This window comes from Solanum pennellii, chromosome 2 (genome assembly GCF_001406875.1).
Source record: "Solanum pennellii chromosome 2, SPENNV200".
Lineage (NCBI taxonomy): Eukaryota > Viridiplantae > Streptophyta > Magnoliopsida > Solanales > Solanaceae > Solanum > Solanum pennellii.
In genome coordinates this window covers 47,552,708-47,570,920 of record NC_028638.1, presented here as the reverse complement: position 1 = coordinate 47,570,920, position 18,213 = coordinate 47,552,708, and the positions used below count along the sequence as shown (strand labels likewise).

The following is an 18,213-nucleotide window of genomic DNA, read 5'->3' as shown; positions in this document are numbered from 1 at the left end:
ACAATTAAGGAGGAACATTCACTCCATTACATTTTTCGAGGGTAAACTATTTATAGAGTAATTGATCGAACTAAAAAAAATTAGGTCGTTCAAATAATTGGATTGCTAGAAATAAAAGCTAAAAGATAATGAATATTAATGGAGATAACAGTTTCATTGTAAACTGCGCTTTCGAATTAGTACTTTACTCTATCAGTAGATTTCAGTGAAGAATCAGTAAGCTTCATGAGTTTCCCGCTGTTGGCACGCTCCATCACTCCAGCGCCACCGCCACTGGCGGCGATTCCCCAGTCGCCGTCTCTATCTCAAAGGGTCCACATCCCATCACATATATACAAACACCCAACAGCAATCCTCCTCGAGCTCTGCAATTCCATGAAAGAGCTTCACCAAATTCTCCCTCACATTATCAAAAACGGTCTCTATAAAGAACACCTTTTTGAAACAAAATTAGTTAGTTTATTCACCAAATATGGTTGCCTTAATGATGCCACCAAAGTCTTTGAATTTGCTAAACTCAAAGTTGACCCCATGTATCATACAATGCTCAAAGGCCATACCCACAACTCTAATTTGGATTCTTCTTTGGCTTTTTACTCTCGTTTGAGATATGATGATGTAACTCCGGTAATATATAATTTTAGCTATTTGTTAAAAGCTTGTGCTGACAATTCTGATGTTGTTAAGGGTAAACAGGTGCATGCGCAGTTGATTCTTCATGGGTTTTCAGATAGTTTGTTTGCAATGACTAGTGTTGTGAATCTTTATGCGAAATGTGGGATGGTTGGTGATGCATATAAGATGTTTGATAGAATGCCTGAGAGGGATTTGGTTTGTTGGAATACGGTTATTTCAGGATATTCACAAAATGGGATGTCAAAGAGAGCGTTGGAGTTGGTTCTAAGGATGCAAGAGGAAGGGTGTAATCGGCCCGATTCGGTTACGATTGTGTCCATTTTGCCTGCTTGTGGTGCTATTGGGTCCTTGAAAATGGGGATGTTGATTCATGGATATGTTTTTAGAAATGGTTTTGAGTCGCTTGTGAATGTCTCAACTGCTTTGGTCGATATGTATGCTAAATGTGGGTCAGTGGGTACTGCTAGGTTGGTTTTTGATAAGATGGATTCTAAGACGGTTGTATCGTTGAATGCTATGATAGATGGATATGCACGGAATGGATATTACGATGAAGCTCTTATCATCTTTCAGAAAATGTTGGATGAAGGATTCAAACCGACGAATGTGACTATTATGAGCACTTTACATGCGTGTGCTGAAACAGGGAATATTGAGCTTGGACAAAATGTTCACAAACTAGTCAACCAACTAGGTCTTGGTTCTAATGTTGCTGTTGTTAACTCGTTGATTTCAATGTATTGCAAGTGCCAAAGAGTGGATATTGCAGCTGAATTGTTTGAAAACTTGAAAGGAAAAACACTTGTTTCATGGAATGCTTTGATTTTGGGCTATGCACAAAATGGATGTGTAATGGATGCATTAACTCATTTTTGTAAAATGCATCTTCAGAACATCACACCTGATTCATTTACAATGGTAAGTGTTGTTACTGCTCTTGCTGAGTTATCAGTATTGCGCCAAGCTAAGTGGATACATGGATTTGCTGTAAGAACTTGTTTGAACGGGAATGTTTTTGTAGCCACTGCACTTGTTGACATGTATGCAAAATGTGGAGCAGTTCACACAGCAAGAAAGCTATTTGACATGATGGATGATAGGCATGTTACAACATGGAATGCCATGATAGATGGATATGGCACACATGGCTTTGGAAAGGAAGCTGTTGAATTATTTGAGGAAATGCGAAAGGGGCATGTAGAGCCTAACGACATAACATTTCTCTGTGTCATCTCAGCTTGCAGCCACTCTGGCTTTGTAGAGAAGGGGCGCAACTATTTCACGATCATGAGGGAAGAATACAACTTGGAGCCTTCAATGGACCATTATGGGGCAATGGTTGACCTAATTGGTCGAGCTGGTCGGCTGAGTGAGGCTTGGAACTTCATTGATAATATGCCTACCAGACCAGGACTCAATGTCTATGGTGCAATGTTGGGAGCTTGCAAGATTCACAAAAATGTAGAATTGGGGGAGAAGGCAGCAGACAAACTATTTGAGCTAGATCCCGATGATGGTGGATATCATGTGCTTCTTGCTAATATGTACGCCACGGCTTCAATATGGCATAAAGTTGCTAATGTCAGAACTATGATGGAGAGAAAAGGTATTCAAAAGACACCTGGATGGAGTCTAGTTGATTTAAGAAACGAGGTCCACACATTCTACTCAGGAAGCACTAGCCATCCTCAGTCAGAGAAGATCTATGCTTACCTTGAGAAACTGTTTGATAGGATTAAAGCTGCTGGATATATACCTGATACTAATTCAATTCACGATGTGGAAGATGTTGTTCAGAAGCAACTGCTAAAGAGCCACAGTGAGAAGCTTGCTATTGCATTTGGTCTTTTAAATACGAGTGCTGGTACAACTATTCACATCAGGAAAAATCTCCGGGTTTGTGGTGACTGCCATACTGCAACAAAGTACATCTCGCTTGTCATGAAACGAGAAATTATTGTACGTGATATGCACCGTTTCCACCATTTTAAGGATGGAGTGTGTTCATGTGGAGATTACTGGTGATATGAATGATCAATAACTCTACCAAGTTGTTACCTCGTTTAACTACGTAAAACATTTTATTATTCTGATATAGAATAACCACACCACATGGATGCACCATATCAAGCACAAAGGTCGAGAGTCACGATTGAGGTGGAACTGATTTATCTAACTGGTTAAAAGCTAGATAGGCACCTTCTGAAGTAGTGAATTGAGGAATCATCATCATATTAACAACAATTTGCTCAGGTATTTCCTGCTTACCCACAGAAATTTGCAGATACTTCAATTTTGTTCTGCTGAACTTTTTATGTTCTTCCTCTGTTATTTGGATGTTAATCAAGAATCTGGATTCAAATGTTATTAACTGAAGGAAGAAGGAAAGAGTTTTATATAATTATATTGATCTGTGTAGGTTTTTCTTCTAATCTTTTTTAGCTCTGGTTTAAATTGGCAATTTTATGAAATTTATGAGTCACTTAATTAGAGTAACTGCAAAAAACAATTTAAGTTTTGTTAGCACTTGCTGGTTGAGAAAATAAAAACCCTCTTCTTGAAAAAATGAGCATTCTATGTTGAGTGCACTGCAACTTTGTAAAATTGATAGGTGTTTCTGTAATAAAGACATGCATTAATGTTTTCTGCTTTAAATTTCTAGGATTTCCAGGTCTAGGAAATAGGAGTGCTTTGTTCTTCACTCTTTGAAAACCAATATTAAGCAGAGTAGGTTAACTGAGCAATAAGGAGCGGATATTTAATATGAAAACCTGTGGAACCCGTTATGTATGGTAGTTTTAGCTCTTGTAATTGTATTCCTATGATAGTCAAGCTAAGATTTTTAAAGGGCCTTCAAAACCAGCAAATATTTCATGAGTAAATAAATGTACATATTAGATGCATATTCTTTCTCTTTTCCTATTATGTATCACAGAATGCATAATGTCTTCATAGTACTTAACCCTTCTAATCCCCTTAAAAAGAATCTATGCTACATGATTGATATTACACTTCTACATTAACATGAGAAAGTTCCAAATTATATGTTTTTTTCTCCTAGGCAATGGTTATCTGTAAGTAAATTTAAGTGTCAGATTTTCTTATTGTCAGTTTGTCAACATTTGCAGTCTACCGGGAAGAACTGACAACGAAAAGTAGTATACTTGGTTCAAGAAACATAGAATGATACTATTGCACACTTGACAACAAGTGGAATATCACTTTTGAACGCTATCTCACTTTCCAACATTTGGAAGTTTAAAGAGTAAAGATTCCAGTAAACTTCAAGTAGAATATCTTGGTTTTGCTGGATGTCCTAAAGAATTCAACTGGTACCTCCTCTCTGTGGTACTGCTGCTTTCCAAACTAGAATTTCCCAAATCAGTGTTGGTTGGACACATAAAAGGTAGCCCTTATCAGAAGAAAGGTTAAATGTGGAAGACTGGTAAATCCAATTGATATTTAGCACTATGTCATATGAAGAGCCCTTAATTGGACTTATCATATAGTGACTTATTTCAGATATATCCGAGTGGTGCAAAATAACGGATGGAGAAAGAGCCCCTACTACCTACAATCCTTTAAGCTTTTACCAGTGCCTGGTAGCTGAGAGTGTTATCTTTTGTATTAGTCTTCTTGTAAGTCATGTGTAACAGAGGGACAACAAAGCTGAAAGATTAGCTATATGCAGAATTACAGACAGGTTTAGAAATGGTTGATTATGAATTTCAGAAAATAAGATGCCCTGGGACCTCTTTTAAGTGTAGATAATGATTTTGTAACCTCTGTAAAGGCAATCTTATGTTACTGTGGAAGTGAATCATTTGGGTTGGGGCTCTTAGGTGTTGACCCATAGACATGCATAATTTTGTGACTTCACAACTTTTATTGTATCTGAAGAGTGATTGCAAGTTACAGCAATTAAGAAACAGAAACCGCTGGAACAGTTGAAACAAAGACTAACATTTCTACTGAATTGAGTTAGTAACTAACGAATGTACTTCAAAAGATTGGAATAGAGAAACTGGTTGTTGCATGACATTTGCGCCTCCAGGAGTGAGAAGAAAAGGAAAAATGCTATACAACACCAATAATTTACTTCATCCTCCATAGAAAGAAAAAAAAAAGAGAACAATCTCGTACTGTTGCTTTCAAAGAAGCTAATGACAATATGTCTTTATTCCAAAATTCAAACACCTTGCTAAAATCAGCGTAATAACAACGTTTCCTCTCTCTAAGCCCCACTCGGACATTATTATTCATCACTCTTAGCCCCTCTGGAAAGTGGCAAAGCTAAATACAGGAAGCTTCTCTTCTTCCTCCTTTTTTTTCCCTATTGGCACTGACTGCACATAAAACTACAAATTTATGTAAATATTCAGCTTCACAGTACTCCCTTATCTTTGTTCACCCCCTCCAATTCCAAAGAACAAAGATTCTTTGAATAGTCTATAACATAAAAGCACAAATACGCGAATTTTCTCTACACAATTATGCTAATAGTGAAACCTATAGAGATTGTGCATCTAATTAGTTGCAATTCTACACTCTGCTTTAGTTTAGAGTTCAATTCATTCAAAGGTCCTCCACGTATCTGTTCCCACTCGAACAAAACTGCTATGCACGAGACAACAAAATCAACGAAAACAAAATAGGGACGCTGGTACACTGTCTTACTATCTTAGCACCACTGAACCTGAGAAATCTGGAACGTTTGATCATCCCTTATATCGCTCAATCTCCGCTTTTTGATATTTTCCTTATCCTGAGTCTCGCATTGAGAGCTTGTATGTTCACACTCCAGAACACTTTTTGGCGTCAACTTACTATAGTACTCCCTCCCTTCTATCGGCATTTCCCGCATTACAGCCAAAGCATTCATAAGTTCCTCCTAACATTGAGTATACCTCAGAATTGCAAATAAAAGAAGAAGAAAGTAGTACTATCAAAAATGACAAATGGAGAAAAAACTCTACTTATAATATAATAAAAATAATGGTAATTTGTTTAGAATAACGATTTAGTTCTTATATAAGTTATATTATTTAGAAGTTACACCTAAACTGATGTTACTATAATGTATTTGGAATATTAGGAAAAGTCAGTCAAAAAAGAGTTAGTTGACTCTCCAATCCAATAATAGTAAATGTATCATATAAAACAGAAGGAAGCACATTTTATTTATTTACAGAAGACTTACTTTATTTGAGTATTGGCTTTCTGAAATTGCAGCTAAGCAAGAAGAATATTGCAAGGGAATCAACTCCTCAGCTGCACACAGAAGCGCCGATGCTGCTATTATTGACGGTTTGTACACAAAAAGCTTAATTTCTGCAGTAAATTGTAAACATGCCGGACATTAATCAATGGTTAAGACAGCATTTATTACCCAACTAATAACATAATTTTGTTATTAATAGAAAATTAACAATACCGTATTGAGTACTGAAGATGATATCTGAAGCTCGTTGTTTAAGAGATCGAGTCAGAGACGAGTCGCCGAGTTTTAAAAATGAGTTGAAGAAATGCAGAAACGAGAAAGGCGTGATGGATCTTAGCCTCCACTTGAGAGTATCGAGAATCAGCGATTCCATGCGGTGAATCGATCGAGCGTCAAAATTTAAACCTACGTCTCTCTGTTACAGTTTTCAAACTAAGCGTATTGAATCGAAATTTTAGCAATGATGAAAAATTGAGATGAAATTTTACTGTACAATATTGACTCACAGTTTACCTGAATATCCGACAGTGGTAAATCGACGTTCCTCATTTTTGCGGCAAGAGAAAGGCTAACAATGACGAGAATCCGTACAATCCATGGCTTATTCTCCTGAAGTAAGTTTCATACAATTCTCAGAAGATTTTCTACAATTTCACTACACGAATGAAATGAAATCCGTTTACCAGAACTGCTTGTTTGGAGAGAAAACGATCAATGTAATTGACGGCGAGGTATGCAATATAGCCATCAAATTTGTAAGAACTTTGTACCTGCAAAAATCACAACCAGTTAGACCTACAATTAACTGCAAATTACTATACTATTGATATAATTTTGATTTATAGAAAAGTTAACATAGTTCAATTTAACTCTGAAAATGCAAAACCGAGTAGGACGAAAGCAGTGTAAAATTATGAAGAGTATTTACTTGAGAAATAAGGAAAACAGAATGGCGGCGAAGGGAAAAGCGAACATCGGTGGATTTGAAGTCGAGAAACGACGGCATGTGATCGGACTCGTTGGCAAAGAGAGCTGAAACGGCGTCGAAATGGTATTCTTCGAAGCCCGTTAATGGATTCTGTAGATCGAATTCCATTTTACCTTTTGTTAATCAGTTGCAGTATAGTACTAGTGGTATGAATTAAGCGAGCAATAAAGTAAGGTGAAAATGAGAGCGACTGGACTTGTTGAATTTTGTTCAGTCAGAATGTATGAAAACAGAGCAGTTTGCTTTCTGAGCTGCAACAGAGATAAAAGAAATAAAAATGTTAATTAGCACATTCCCATTCTTCATATATATAGAGGCTCCTACGGAGCTATAAGGTACACATTTTTACAAAAAATTAGGTACAACTGTTGATGCACATGATACAAGTCTACATGAGAAGTTGGGTGAAAATTGAACACTATTAGTTGTTAGCTCATGAATTTAGCTAGTCGAGTTCATAATTATTTATATATGTTAAGTAATTCTTTATGGAGTTTATTTTGCTTATTTGGAGGACTTAGATATAAGTAATGATGCTATTAATAAATCATAGCATGTTATATAAAGAATGTCATAATCTTTTCGATTTGTGATAGAAGAATAATTTGTTTATATAAAGAATATTATAATTTTTTCGATTTGTGATAGAAGAATAATTTGTAATTGAAACTTTTGGAGGAAAAAATAATAAATATAGAATATCTAGTTTAGTCGTATTTAAACCGAAATAACAAATTAAATTGAATATATTGAAGAATTTAATGTCCATTATAAAGGATGTTATTGTTTAAATCTTTATCTAACATTTTATGATGAAGTTGGTGCCTTGGTTGTTAGAGGAATTAAGACTACTTTTGTCTAAAGAGCTGAAGTCCTTTATATATCTGTTAAAAGATGTCGGTATTTCTAGGGATGGCAATAGGGTGGTGTACGGTGGAGACGGCGTGGATTGAGCTTAATTTGTAAAAATTTTAATTTGTTCCGCCTTGCATAGCAACACTTTTCATTTTCAACCCGCCTTATCTTGCCCCACAAAACCTTAAACCCGTCCCTCGCCACATAGCCTTAAATTCACCCCACCCCGCATCCGTCCAGCCCCATTGCCATCTCTAGTAATTTTCTAAGTGTACACATTGTTTGTACGATATTAATTTTAAATTAGGCATGTAAAATCATTTTAAAGTTTCATCTCGAAGAATTTACCGTTGTTATATTGTCACATTTCTAAAAACATTATCACGTAATCAAATTTGTTAAAATTATTACCGTCCATTAGACCTTTGGAACTTCATATTGAATCGCCTAAGTTTTCAATACATAACTTTGCCATAAATCGACTTATGCGACAACTGATTTTCAACATTGAGTTATGCACATCAACAAATCTTATATGAGAATCTATACTCTCCCTCCATTTCAATTCATTTGATTTCGACTTTACATGGAACTTAAAAATTAAAAAAAAAAATAATAAAATCTTATAATCTTAAACAAAGATATGAAAAATTACCATAATTCTTTAAAGTTGTGATAGAATCAATTTATGAGAGTAAAAAAAAAGTATAATAATATTTGGATATGACTATATATGAAGGTAAATCCATTCAAGTTAGAAGTATATGTTGGACTTGAATCTAACTCAAACTTAAAACTTAAAAGTTAGCTGTTTGGAGGTTTGTCCATTTTAAATTTACATTGTGACAATATATATCTCAAAAATGAGAAAGAAAATGAAAGGTGTGGTCCTAGGTAGAAAAATGATTTTGTAAAGATTAATAAGGATATGAAGTATGAAGAAAGAAAAGAAGCAGAGTCTCACATTTTGAATGCATCTTATCTCTGAAATTTAGAATTGAGGTAAGTGCATTACATAAAGAGAAATAAAAGTAGTGGTAATAGGAGTAGTTGAATACAGTATGTGTGCAGTGTACGTACTTGTCGTTGCCTCCCTATTTCTTTCAGTCTTTAACGAGCAACGACACCAGCCTTCACCATCTTCCTGTTTACTTTTAACATAAAAATACATACTAATGTTTTTATATTTGGACTCAATCAATTTAATGCTCTGTGCCTCTGTTCCCTCCTCACTTACTGCCTTTCTGCACTAAGCCTCCTCGATCTCTTTTTCCAGACCTTTCACATGCTCTGCTCTGATGTTCCCATTTACGACAACAACATATCCCGTGTAATGTATGCAGATGTCACTCCTATCTTGGCTAGTAAATGAGTAAATTCTTATTATTTTAATTTTATATATGGGCAAGTCGTTAGACCAACAACCGGTTGTGGTGGAGTCAGGAGTGATAAGTACTCTTTCATACTTAATCAGAGGTCTCGAGTTTGAACCTCTGTAGTAGCCTCAATGTGGAACTTCCTATGGAGAAGGGTAAAAGGGCATAGCCATTACCCCTAAACTTCTAGGGTTGTTCAAGCAAGGTATTGATTGCCATGGCCCAATGACATAACTATTTTTTGATGTGTGTTTTCCACACGTTGCAGAAGAAACAATAAGGACATTCACATGATTCTTGGATGGAGTACAGGCCCCATTTTCTTGAATATCTATACCAGATTGAACAACCATAACCAAAAATATACACAAGTAATAGGCATAATAATACATAAATACGATCCTTAACTTGGCGTCAATTGATAACTATGTCATTTAATTTTAGGTGTGCACAAATATACACTTAAACTTGTATAAAATGGAACAAATGAGCAATTCTTTCTACGTGACACCTTACATGGCAATTTTGTATCCTACATGACATCCTGCGTGTATTATGTCATGTAGGGCATTTGTGTTTACTTGTTCAATTTGATAATAGTTTAAGTGTCTACTTACGCATATTCAAAGTTAGAGAACATAGCCAAATTTGGGATTATGTATTATGTATAAGTAATATAACAACAGAAACAATTTTATTTGAGAGTATATTTATATATATCAGTATGACACATGTGAATACAATTAATATGCTTGTACTCATTTCAATCTTCACAACAGTTAATCATAAACTTGGGAAACATATACAGAGAAGGCAGCATTGGCAAATATATTCAGAGAGTGCAGACAGGTTGATCCCACCACCTTTTTATAAGCATCAAAAATGCTATTTATATGGACTAGAATTTTCAATATTATATATGTTCATAATTAATGTAGCTAGTTCATGATATTTGGTAAGATTTTATAAAATTCAGTGAAGCAAAATTCTTGAATCTGTTACTAATGTGTATGAATACACAACAAGGCAAGCAGGACCAGCTGTTACCTTCGAAATAAATGTCGGCTTCTTGAGTGTGTAATTGGAGTAATAATATAATCCAAATAATATGGTTGCTCTTTCTTTGTCATGACAGGGTGAAACCTTTGTTTATGATAAAGGTTAATCTATTTTATTCTAATTTCATCGTCTAAGATAAAAGTTTTCTTGTCGAAAAGAATTTACAAAAACTTAAAAAATCTCACTCGAAAGCCATATCTTTCTGAATAAGGTAAAAAAAATCGTATTTATTCCGTCACAATTTTGATAATAATGCTCTTAATCGCCTTGCTATATACTCCAAAACCATTGAGGAAACATTCTTAGGCATATATAACCATGCTTATTAAGGCAAGATTCCCATTTTAACACACTAATTTTACTAATTAAAGTAATCTATAGACATCAATATTAGTAATTGCTAAAATTGGTGCATGACTAATTATTGAAATAAATTTCATTACTACACCATTATCACACAATCATAGTGTTAAATTATCACTTTTTCACTATTGACTTGACGGTCCCTTAAAAAACAATAAATAATAAGAATAATATTACTATATTCTCCTTTGACTTTATTAAATTTAATTTTTTGAAAAATATGTTAGATGATAAATAATGTTACTAGCAAGGATAAAATAGACCCAAAAGATTAATTATCTCTTGATTTTCTAAATTGAACAAATATTATTGAAAAATTATTTTTAGTATAGTCAACGACTAGTATTGAACAGGGGAGTATACAAGAATTTCATAAAAAAAAATTCTATATCACATATTCAAACACTAATTTAAAATTATAACATCATATCGAATATCCAAACGCATAGTTTTTATATCGTTGTTATGGTTATCATGTCTTCCTCCGAACATGATTCCCTCCTTTTCTTTTGTTGATTGACGAGAAAGCATAAAGTCCCTCTTATATTCCCATTTTTTTCTGCCAATACAACTTTTGCTTTCTCCTTTTGTATTTTTATACATTTTTGGCTGACCTTAATGTCTTGCTCTCAATTTGTTTTGAGAATTATATTGATTATACTGATTCAACAACCTCTTTTTGATGTGATTCAAAATATTAAAGTTGGAGATAATACATAAGATTACATCAGATTAAACTAAATGGTTTGCAAGTAAAGAATTGTTTTTAAATATTTCCTTACTGAATTATTAATTGAAGACATATATAATAAGATAAGAATAATTAATAATGAGAAAACTGGAAAAAATGAAAATAAAGAATCAGTAAATTAAGCAGCAATTTGAGCTACTGGCTCCAAGGCATGACTCCAAAACCAACAAGCAGTCGACCACTCCACCAAGCAACAACTATGAATAAATTGTGTAGCATATCTAATTCGTTTGACGTAAGTTCAATTATTTTTTAATCATATTCGACATAAGTTTAGATTATTTTTATCTTGTTTAACATAAATGCTATAGAAATATGTTATGTCTCTTAAGACATAATTTTATGGGTATTAAAGCTAAACATGTCTGTATCGAGATAAGTTTTGTAGGAATAACCTATTGGTTCTAAACTAAACTTATACCTCTAACAATATAAGTTATGTAGTACTTAAGCGACATAACTTGAGTTATATTATTATAATATAAGAGAATAAACTTATGCAATTTTTATTTTATTTTATTTTTCCATCGTCATGAAGATTTTCAAACATTATTTTCTTATATTAAAATGTTAAAAAAAAGAAGCAAAGATTCAACACCATCTTAATACCAAATACATTTGGGCTATTCTTATGGGCTTTCGGTACTGGATCGGGATTCACCATAGCTGAATGTTAGGCCGTGATATGAGTATGGCCTATGGGTATCAGAATTACAAAACATAATGTTGTCTGCCTGAAGTACACCCATTGAAGCAACACAAGTTACTCCTTCAATGGTGCTAATAAATTGGGAAAATTATATGGAATGGCAAACATTCCTAAGTAATTATATAATAGGAGTATAGTTTAATTTATTTACTTTCTATAATTATAGTTTTTCTTTTTTGCTATAATTAATGGGGTCCACCACCTATTATATAACCAATAGTATAAAAACCTTTTTTTTAATTTTATATATATTTTACACAAAACAATATTATCTCTCCTATTCATATTCCACCTTTTTCTCCTACAATTAATACTTCTATCCGATTTGAATTTCAAATTGTCCAAAATTCAATTACTTCCTCCCGAAGTTGAATTCAATTTTCGTAGGTACTCCTAAATTTTAGTCGTTTTCCTTTTTTTTTTCTTATTCAACAATTGTATATGTATTGTGTTTCTTATGTTTTTTCATATTCTTTTGATGAAATAATCGATTGTTTGTTCTTATTAGATCTCAAATTAGTCACAGAATGAATGAATCATCTTCATCTATGAGGATACCAGAGGTATTCCATTGCATGTCAATTTTGTTGACAATTTACCATCGTTTTCAATGGGTTTAACTCAAGATTTTGGGGTTGATGTAGGGTCTATGGTAAAATCAAAACAAGTTCAACAAGAACAAACAATGGAAGAATTGAGATCAAAGAAAAAATATGACCCTACGGCAGTTCAAGAAGTTATTAACAATGCTAAAGCTAAAGGCATTAAAATTGTACAAGGAGGAAGAAAGAGGAAAGCAATAAACATTGATTCAGAGGAAAATGCATGTGAAATTGACGGATCTGAAGAAAATCATAATCATGAAGGTAGTGGGTTGAAACACAAATTTAGATACAATTTTTTTGTTACTTAGATGTCAATATACAAAAAATTATTGTTTAAGTAAATTTTGTATTCACGTAATTGCATATAGTATATTGCATGTTTAGTACACACATGTTTTAGCTATATATTTGTATATGTGTCTGTAGATTTGATTATTTTATACATACTTTAAGTTATGTATAATGAATAATATACTAAGTCTTAATAGTGGTAGTAGCAGATTGTATATTAAAGGCTCATTATTATTTTTGTTTTTGTATATATATACAAAAAGTAATTGGACTTAGTTATACAGATGAAAAAATTTCATATATGATTATAATTTGTATATTTTATTAGTTATATACAAATTATTGAAGTTAGTATATATTAAGTTTATATACATATACAAAAATTGTAATTTGTATATTTTAGTAGTTATATACAAATTATTGAAGTTAGTATATATTAAATTTATATATTATTGGAGTATATACAAAGTCATTTAGACAGTTGTATATATTGCCATGTTTAACTACTATATTCATGTACATATATTAATATACAAAAAAGGTAAGTTTGTAGACATATACAAAAATTAAGCTGTACATGACTTCTTTTAAAATTGATTGTTTTTGTATATATTATACAATCAAATTACTGAATTGATTTTACAGTGATATTCTTTTTAATATACAAATACTACATAAAAAAAAGTATATAATTGTATCAAAAGCAAAACACTTACTTTATGGCTATATACAATTATCACCAACGATTACCTGTATTCGCTTACACTGATCTTCTTTATAATATACAAATACTACATCAACAAAAAGTATATGATTGTATAGTACGAAATTTTTGCTTAAAATAATCATATTTTGAAATCAGCTTTTCAAAAAAATAAATAAATTATGACACCACAATAACGAACGCACATAAATCAGAATTTGTAAATCCAATAGAACATTGTATAATTATTACAATAATAAACATGAATTTTCATCCAATGAACACTTACCTGAATTCGATTACAAAGAAAAAATAAAAAAAATTTGATGAACTGCTATTTCATAAACAGCAAAAACAAGTTTATCTTTTGTTTCAATTGCTGTATAATTCTTATTTTTTTTNAATTTTTTTTGAAAAAAATATGACTTTGAACAATTACCTTAAAAAAAAGACATTTACCTTAAATTATGACATTATCTATATTTATTGTTAGCATATTTAACGCTTTAGTTACAAACCAGTTTTTAAAATAAAATTATATAAATAAAAAACAAAAGAAACCTTATATACAAAATTAAAGATACCNTGAATTTGAACGTTTACCTTAAATTATGGCATTGTCTATATTTATTGTTAGCATATTTAACGCTTCAGTTGCAAATCACTTTTCAAAATAAAATTGTATAAATAAAAAACAAAAGAAACCTTATGTACAAAATTAAAGATACCTAAAATAACTAAACTATACCCATAGAATGTAATTAGGTAAATTATACCCATATAATGTTATTTAATCAAATAAGTTTGCCATATATGAAATTTTCCCTAATAAATTTCAACTCTACTTGTAAGCTTATTGTTATCTATAAAACATGAGTATTGTTTTCTACTCTTTCACCATAAAATGTGTGAATGATTTCTCTCGTCACAAAAATCATACCAAAACCTTCTAAACATTGACAAGTTACTTTGCTTAAATGCTTTTTTACTAATCAAATACTTACATATTAAAGTTGGAGGATAGATTATCAATTACTACAATTTATTTACCATTCACGAAACTTTGCTTCAAATTAAAACAAAATGCTCAACACAAACGGTAGCACACCAAATATGCTTCTCAATCAAACCTTTTAATCATTGGGAGACCCGACCCGACATTCCATCACCTCCGGATCCCTGCATTTCTTCGCTAACTGGACCTCCATAACCCGGAACAACTCCTGAATTCCTAACTGCATAGTAATTCATTCCTTCAGTAACAACCCTTAATTCATTCGGGTCAACACTCATTACCGGCCTCAATCCACTATATACTTGGCCCATACTTGAAGCGGGTGGATACCCGACGGGTAATTGATTCGGAGGAACTGGAAAAGGATGAATATATGGAGCCCTTAATGTAATGGGTTGAACCGGGATATTTCCGGGCTGAACCGAACCCGGGACATAGTAAACGGGTATGGTTTGCACCGGTGGTGCTGGGTAATGCCATAGTGGACTACTTGGATAACTCTGTTGTTGCTGTTGAACCGTCCTTTCACCGGTTTCAGTCGCACTCACAACCGGTGTTTCTCTAAATTCAGCTGACGGATTTGGTTTGTCGAGCTTTGTTTTAACCGGTGGAAGATCCGGCATCACTGTCATAGATGATGATGAAATAGAGCAATAAGGAGAAGAAACAATGGGCGGAGCGGGTGAGCCCGGCTCCGAAATTATCTTGTTCTTCACGAATTTTGATTCGCGGGGCGGGTCATCGGAATTGTCCAGCCCGAACAAGTAATCCGGAACTTCAGAAACAATAGACGATACTTCGGATCGCCCACGCTCCAGACCCGGACCGGCGCCACCATTGAGAGCGTCAACAAACCATTGCTCTCGCTTAGATGAGCCGTCGAGGATGGAGCTGATAGTGCTGGCTCTGGAACCAGAATCGTTAGGGAAAAGGAAGAGACGAAGCCGAGCCGATTTCTGATTCTGCGTAAGCCGATCGTACTCTTCCATCATATTCTCCAAATCTTCATCGGTTGTGACGGTTATCAAAGCGTCCAGTTCCTCGTTAGGTAGCTGGTACTTGATGTTAATGTTTGGATATCCGATGAGTTTGGAGAGTTTTCCGAGGAGAGCTGCGAAGGTAGTGTGGCGGTTCACCGCAACAATTCGAGTATCGCCGCCGACGTAACGAAGTTGATTGTCGTGTGGCCTGAGCACAATTTTGCCACCGAAGCTGCACATGAAACGGGCACGTGGCTGTGTAGCGGTGGTGTCATCATACATGTGGTGGTGGTGGTGCTCCGAGCGAGGTGTGGAGGCTACTGAATCGCCGTTGCCGGAGTCGAACTCTGGCGGCGCGTGAATAGACCCACTCATCGCTCTGCAAGTGAAAATGAAAAAGTGACTGTTAGTCTGTTTGTTACGTAGTGTTACTGGTCCTGTTACATTGAAGGTGTAATTGTAGCCTTCAAGAGAAATTGTGATGGAAAAAAGATCGAAATTATGAAGAATTTATACTGAACTTTATCATTATAAAAAATCATATGACTTAACAAAAATACTATCACATATTAATTAATTAAAATTAAAATAAAATAAATTATAAATTTAAATATATGACATGCGTATATTGAATTGATGTAAACACTTTATCGGATAAATTTTATTAGATTCTTTTTGTTGTATTTTGTTAGCTCTTCTTCGCTTTTGTTAAGTATTTATTATATATATATATATATACCAACTATTTTTTCTAAATTGCATATGAAAGTACATTAATATGTATTTGTTGTTATTATATGTAAATTTAAAATGATAATGTGAAAAGTCTATTTTATATATTATAATAAGAGTAAAATTAAATTCATATAATTTTCCATAAAGTTGAATAACGAGTCACCGTCCTCAACAATGTCGCATTAGATTAGACTTTTTTAAAAAGGGGAAAGAAAACCAATCTCTTTAGAGTAATTTTAGTAGAAGCTATTTTTAATAAGCCATTAAGTAAATCAAAATTAGGTGTTAGCTGAAAGCTTCGTAATGATGATATCAGCCGTTGTCAACTTGCCATAATTAACATGGTGGCTAATAAACTATGCTTAATTCCTTGTTTAAATAATTAAGAGCAGACAAAATTAGAAATATGCCTATTAAAAGTGTAGATTAAGCTAAGCCAGCACGTCATCGGATTAGATTAAACCATTTAACACAAGGATAGGCTCTAATTAATCCCCTAATAAAATTATCAGTAAAAGACAATCACATGATTAAGCTGGGAGCATATATTCCAGTTTATTAATTGGCTCCACTCAACAGATTCCCCCAATTCCTTCTATCTCATTAATTTTTACGTAATTTTCATTTTATTTGTCTGAAGGTTAGGTAGTTTTTTTTTATAATGTAAAATTTATTTACATCAACAGTATTTATATATAACTTAAAATAAATTCCTTTTTTCCACTTTCAACGCATACATTCACATGCTCTAAATCAGCTATAAAAGTGTATAACTATTCTATTAAAAAGGTTTATATTTTCGCGATTCAAAATTTCCGATTTCCGATTAAAAAGTAATATTATAGCCTAACAACTCAAGTGATTTACATTACAATCTATCAAATAGATAATATTTAAAGGAAGGAGAATCGATGGAAGAAAAAAGAGGTGGTCATCGATGTCTTGTAGCTGCCAGGTTTCCAGGGCCACGTTTGACGTTACGAATAATGTTATATTCTGTTGCCAGAGGTAGGCAAACATTTGGAATATATGTACTTATAAAGTTTTTATGTCCCTTATTTTAATATATTTCTTTCTTTCTCTCTAGGAACAAAAAAAAAAAAACTGACAAAAACTAAGAAATCATTTGTCACGTTACTTCAAGTTCTTAAATTATATTTTTCTTGATTTCCAATTCAATCTCAAAAAGAATGAGGATCAAATAACTTTAATTCCCAAGCATATTCAATCAGAAGGGTTACGATAGATAAAAGTGTACTAAAAAAATCGTATAACCGAATTGAATCGAAAGAGCTAGTAATCTCATAAAATATAGAAGATCGATCAAGAAGAAATAAAACGAAAGCATTTAATCAAACAGAAGTTTTTTAATAACTTACATGATGGAGACTTGTAACTCTTTGATGTCTCAAGATTTAAAAGAGTATTAATTGTGATGCAATTTTGGACTGCAAAAGAAGAAAGTGATGAAATGTTTGTTGGAAAGAAAGAAAGAAATATAATGGAGTTAGAGATGACGAGATGTAAGGTATAGTGGAGCTAATAAAAAAGAAAAATTGAGACCTTTAGGGGGGGTGGGGTCATTTATTCATGTCTTTAGTGTAGCTCTTTCTTTCAAAGACGTGGCTTCCATATTTCTTCTCTTTTTTTTTTCTTTGGTGGGGATCAATGGAGATTATATTCTCAAATTATAACTAGGAAAATGATTTATGTCCACTTGTTTTTGCTAATTCATGCAAACCAATCCACTTTTATGTCTACCTAAAACCATGTCATCATCTCATATTTGTTTCCATTACAATAATAAGAAAAATGCATAGGGATTCCTCCGACTTATGCCCAAAATCTCAGAGATTTCTTAAAGTTATTTTATAAATAATTTCATATTTTTTTGGTCCGCGTGACTCTAGCTTAAAAGAAATGTCA

At 33.1% G+C, this 18,213-nt stretch overlaps 3 protein-coding genes across 6 annotated transcripts; 1 reads left to right on the top strand and 2 right to left on the bottom strand.

Annotated features, from left to right (window-relative positions):
* The first annotated feature begins 2 nt into the window (after positions 1 to 2).
* On the top strand, positions 3 to 4,518 carry LOC107008919 (pentatricopeptide repeat-containing protein At1g11290, chloroplastic). Of its 2 annotated transcripts, none has more exons than XM_015208130.2 (2): positions 3 to 2,889; positions 3,765 to 4,518. In XM_015208130.2, the coding sequence occupies exon 1, from the start codon at positions 226 to 228 to the stop codon at positions 2,659 to 2,661; it is 2,436 nt and encodes an 811-aa protein (XP_015063616.1). In that variant the 5' UTR covers positions 3 to 225; the 3' UTR covers positions 2,662 to 2,889; positions 3,765 to 4,518. The 2 variants fall into 2 exon arrangements, with proteins under 2 accessions (XP_015063616.1, XP_015063617.1); XM_015208131.2 differs by having other exon boundaries at positions 3,748 to 4,518.
* Positions 4,519 to 4,773: 255 nt separating this feature from the next.
* Positions 4,774 to 7,146, bottom strand: LOC107008920 (putative cyclin-D6-1). 2 transcript variants are annotated; one of them, XM_015208133.2, is made up of 6 exons: positions 6,786 to 7,146; positions 6,541 to 6,627; positions 6,371 to 6,466; positions 6,071 to 6,272; positions 5,837 to 5,967; positions 4,774 to 5,524 (listed from the first exon to the last, which is right to left on the bottom strand). In XM_015208133.2, exons 1-6 carry the CDS (start codon positions 6,951 to 6,953, stop codon positions 5,318 to 5,320), a joined length of 891 nt encoding a protein of 296 aa, XP_015063619.1. In that variant the 5' UTR covers positions 6,954 to 7,146; the 3' UTR covers positions 4,774 to 5,317. The 2 variants fall into 2 exon arrangements, with proteins under 2 accessions (XP_015063619.1, XP_015063618.1); XM_015208132.2 differs by having other exon boundaries at positions 4,774 to 5,527; positions 6,786 to 7,142.
* Positions 7,147 to 14,491: 7,345 nt separating this feature from the next.
* On the bottom strand, positions 14,492 to 17,856 carry LOC107012055. 2 transcript variants are annotated; one of them, XM_027914992.1, is made up of 2 exons: positions 17,667 to 17,856; positions 14,492 to 15,937 (listed from the first exon to the last, which is right to left on the bottom strand). In XM_027914992.1, the coding sequence occupies exon 2, from the start codon at positions 15,925 to 15,927 to the stop codon at positions 14,695 to 14,697; it is 1,233 nt and encodes a 410-aa protein (XP_027770793.1). In that variant the 5' UTR covers positions 15,928 to 15,937; positions 17,667 to 17,856; the 3' UTR covers positions 14,492 to 14,694. The 2 variants fall into 2 exon arrangements, with proteins under 2 accessions (XP_027770793.1, XP_015067273.1); XM_015211787.2 differs by having other exon boundaries at positions 14,492 to 15,931; positions 17,667 to 17,847.
* Positions 17,857 to 18,213: the final 357 nt, after the last annotated feature.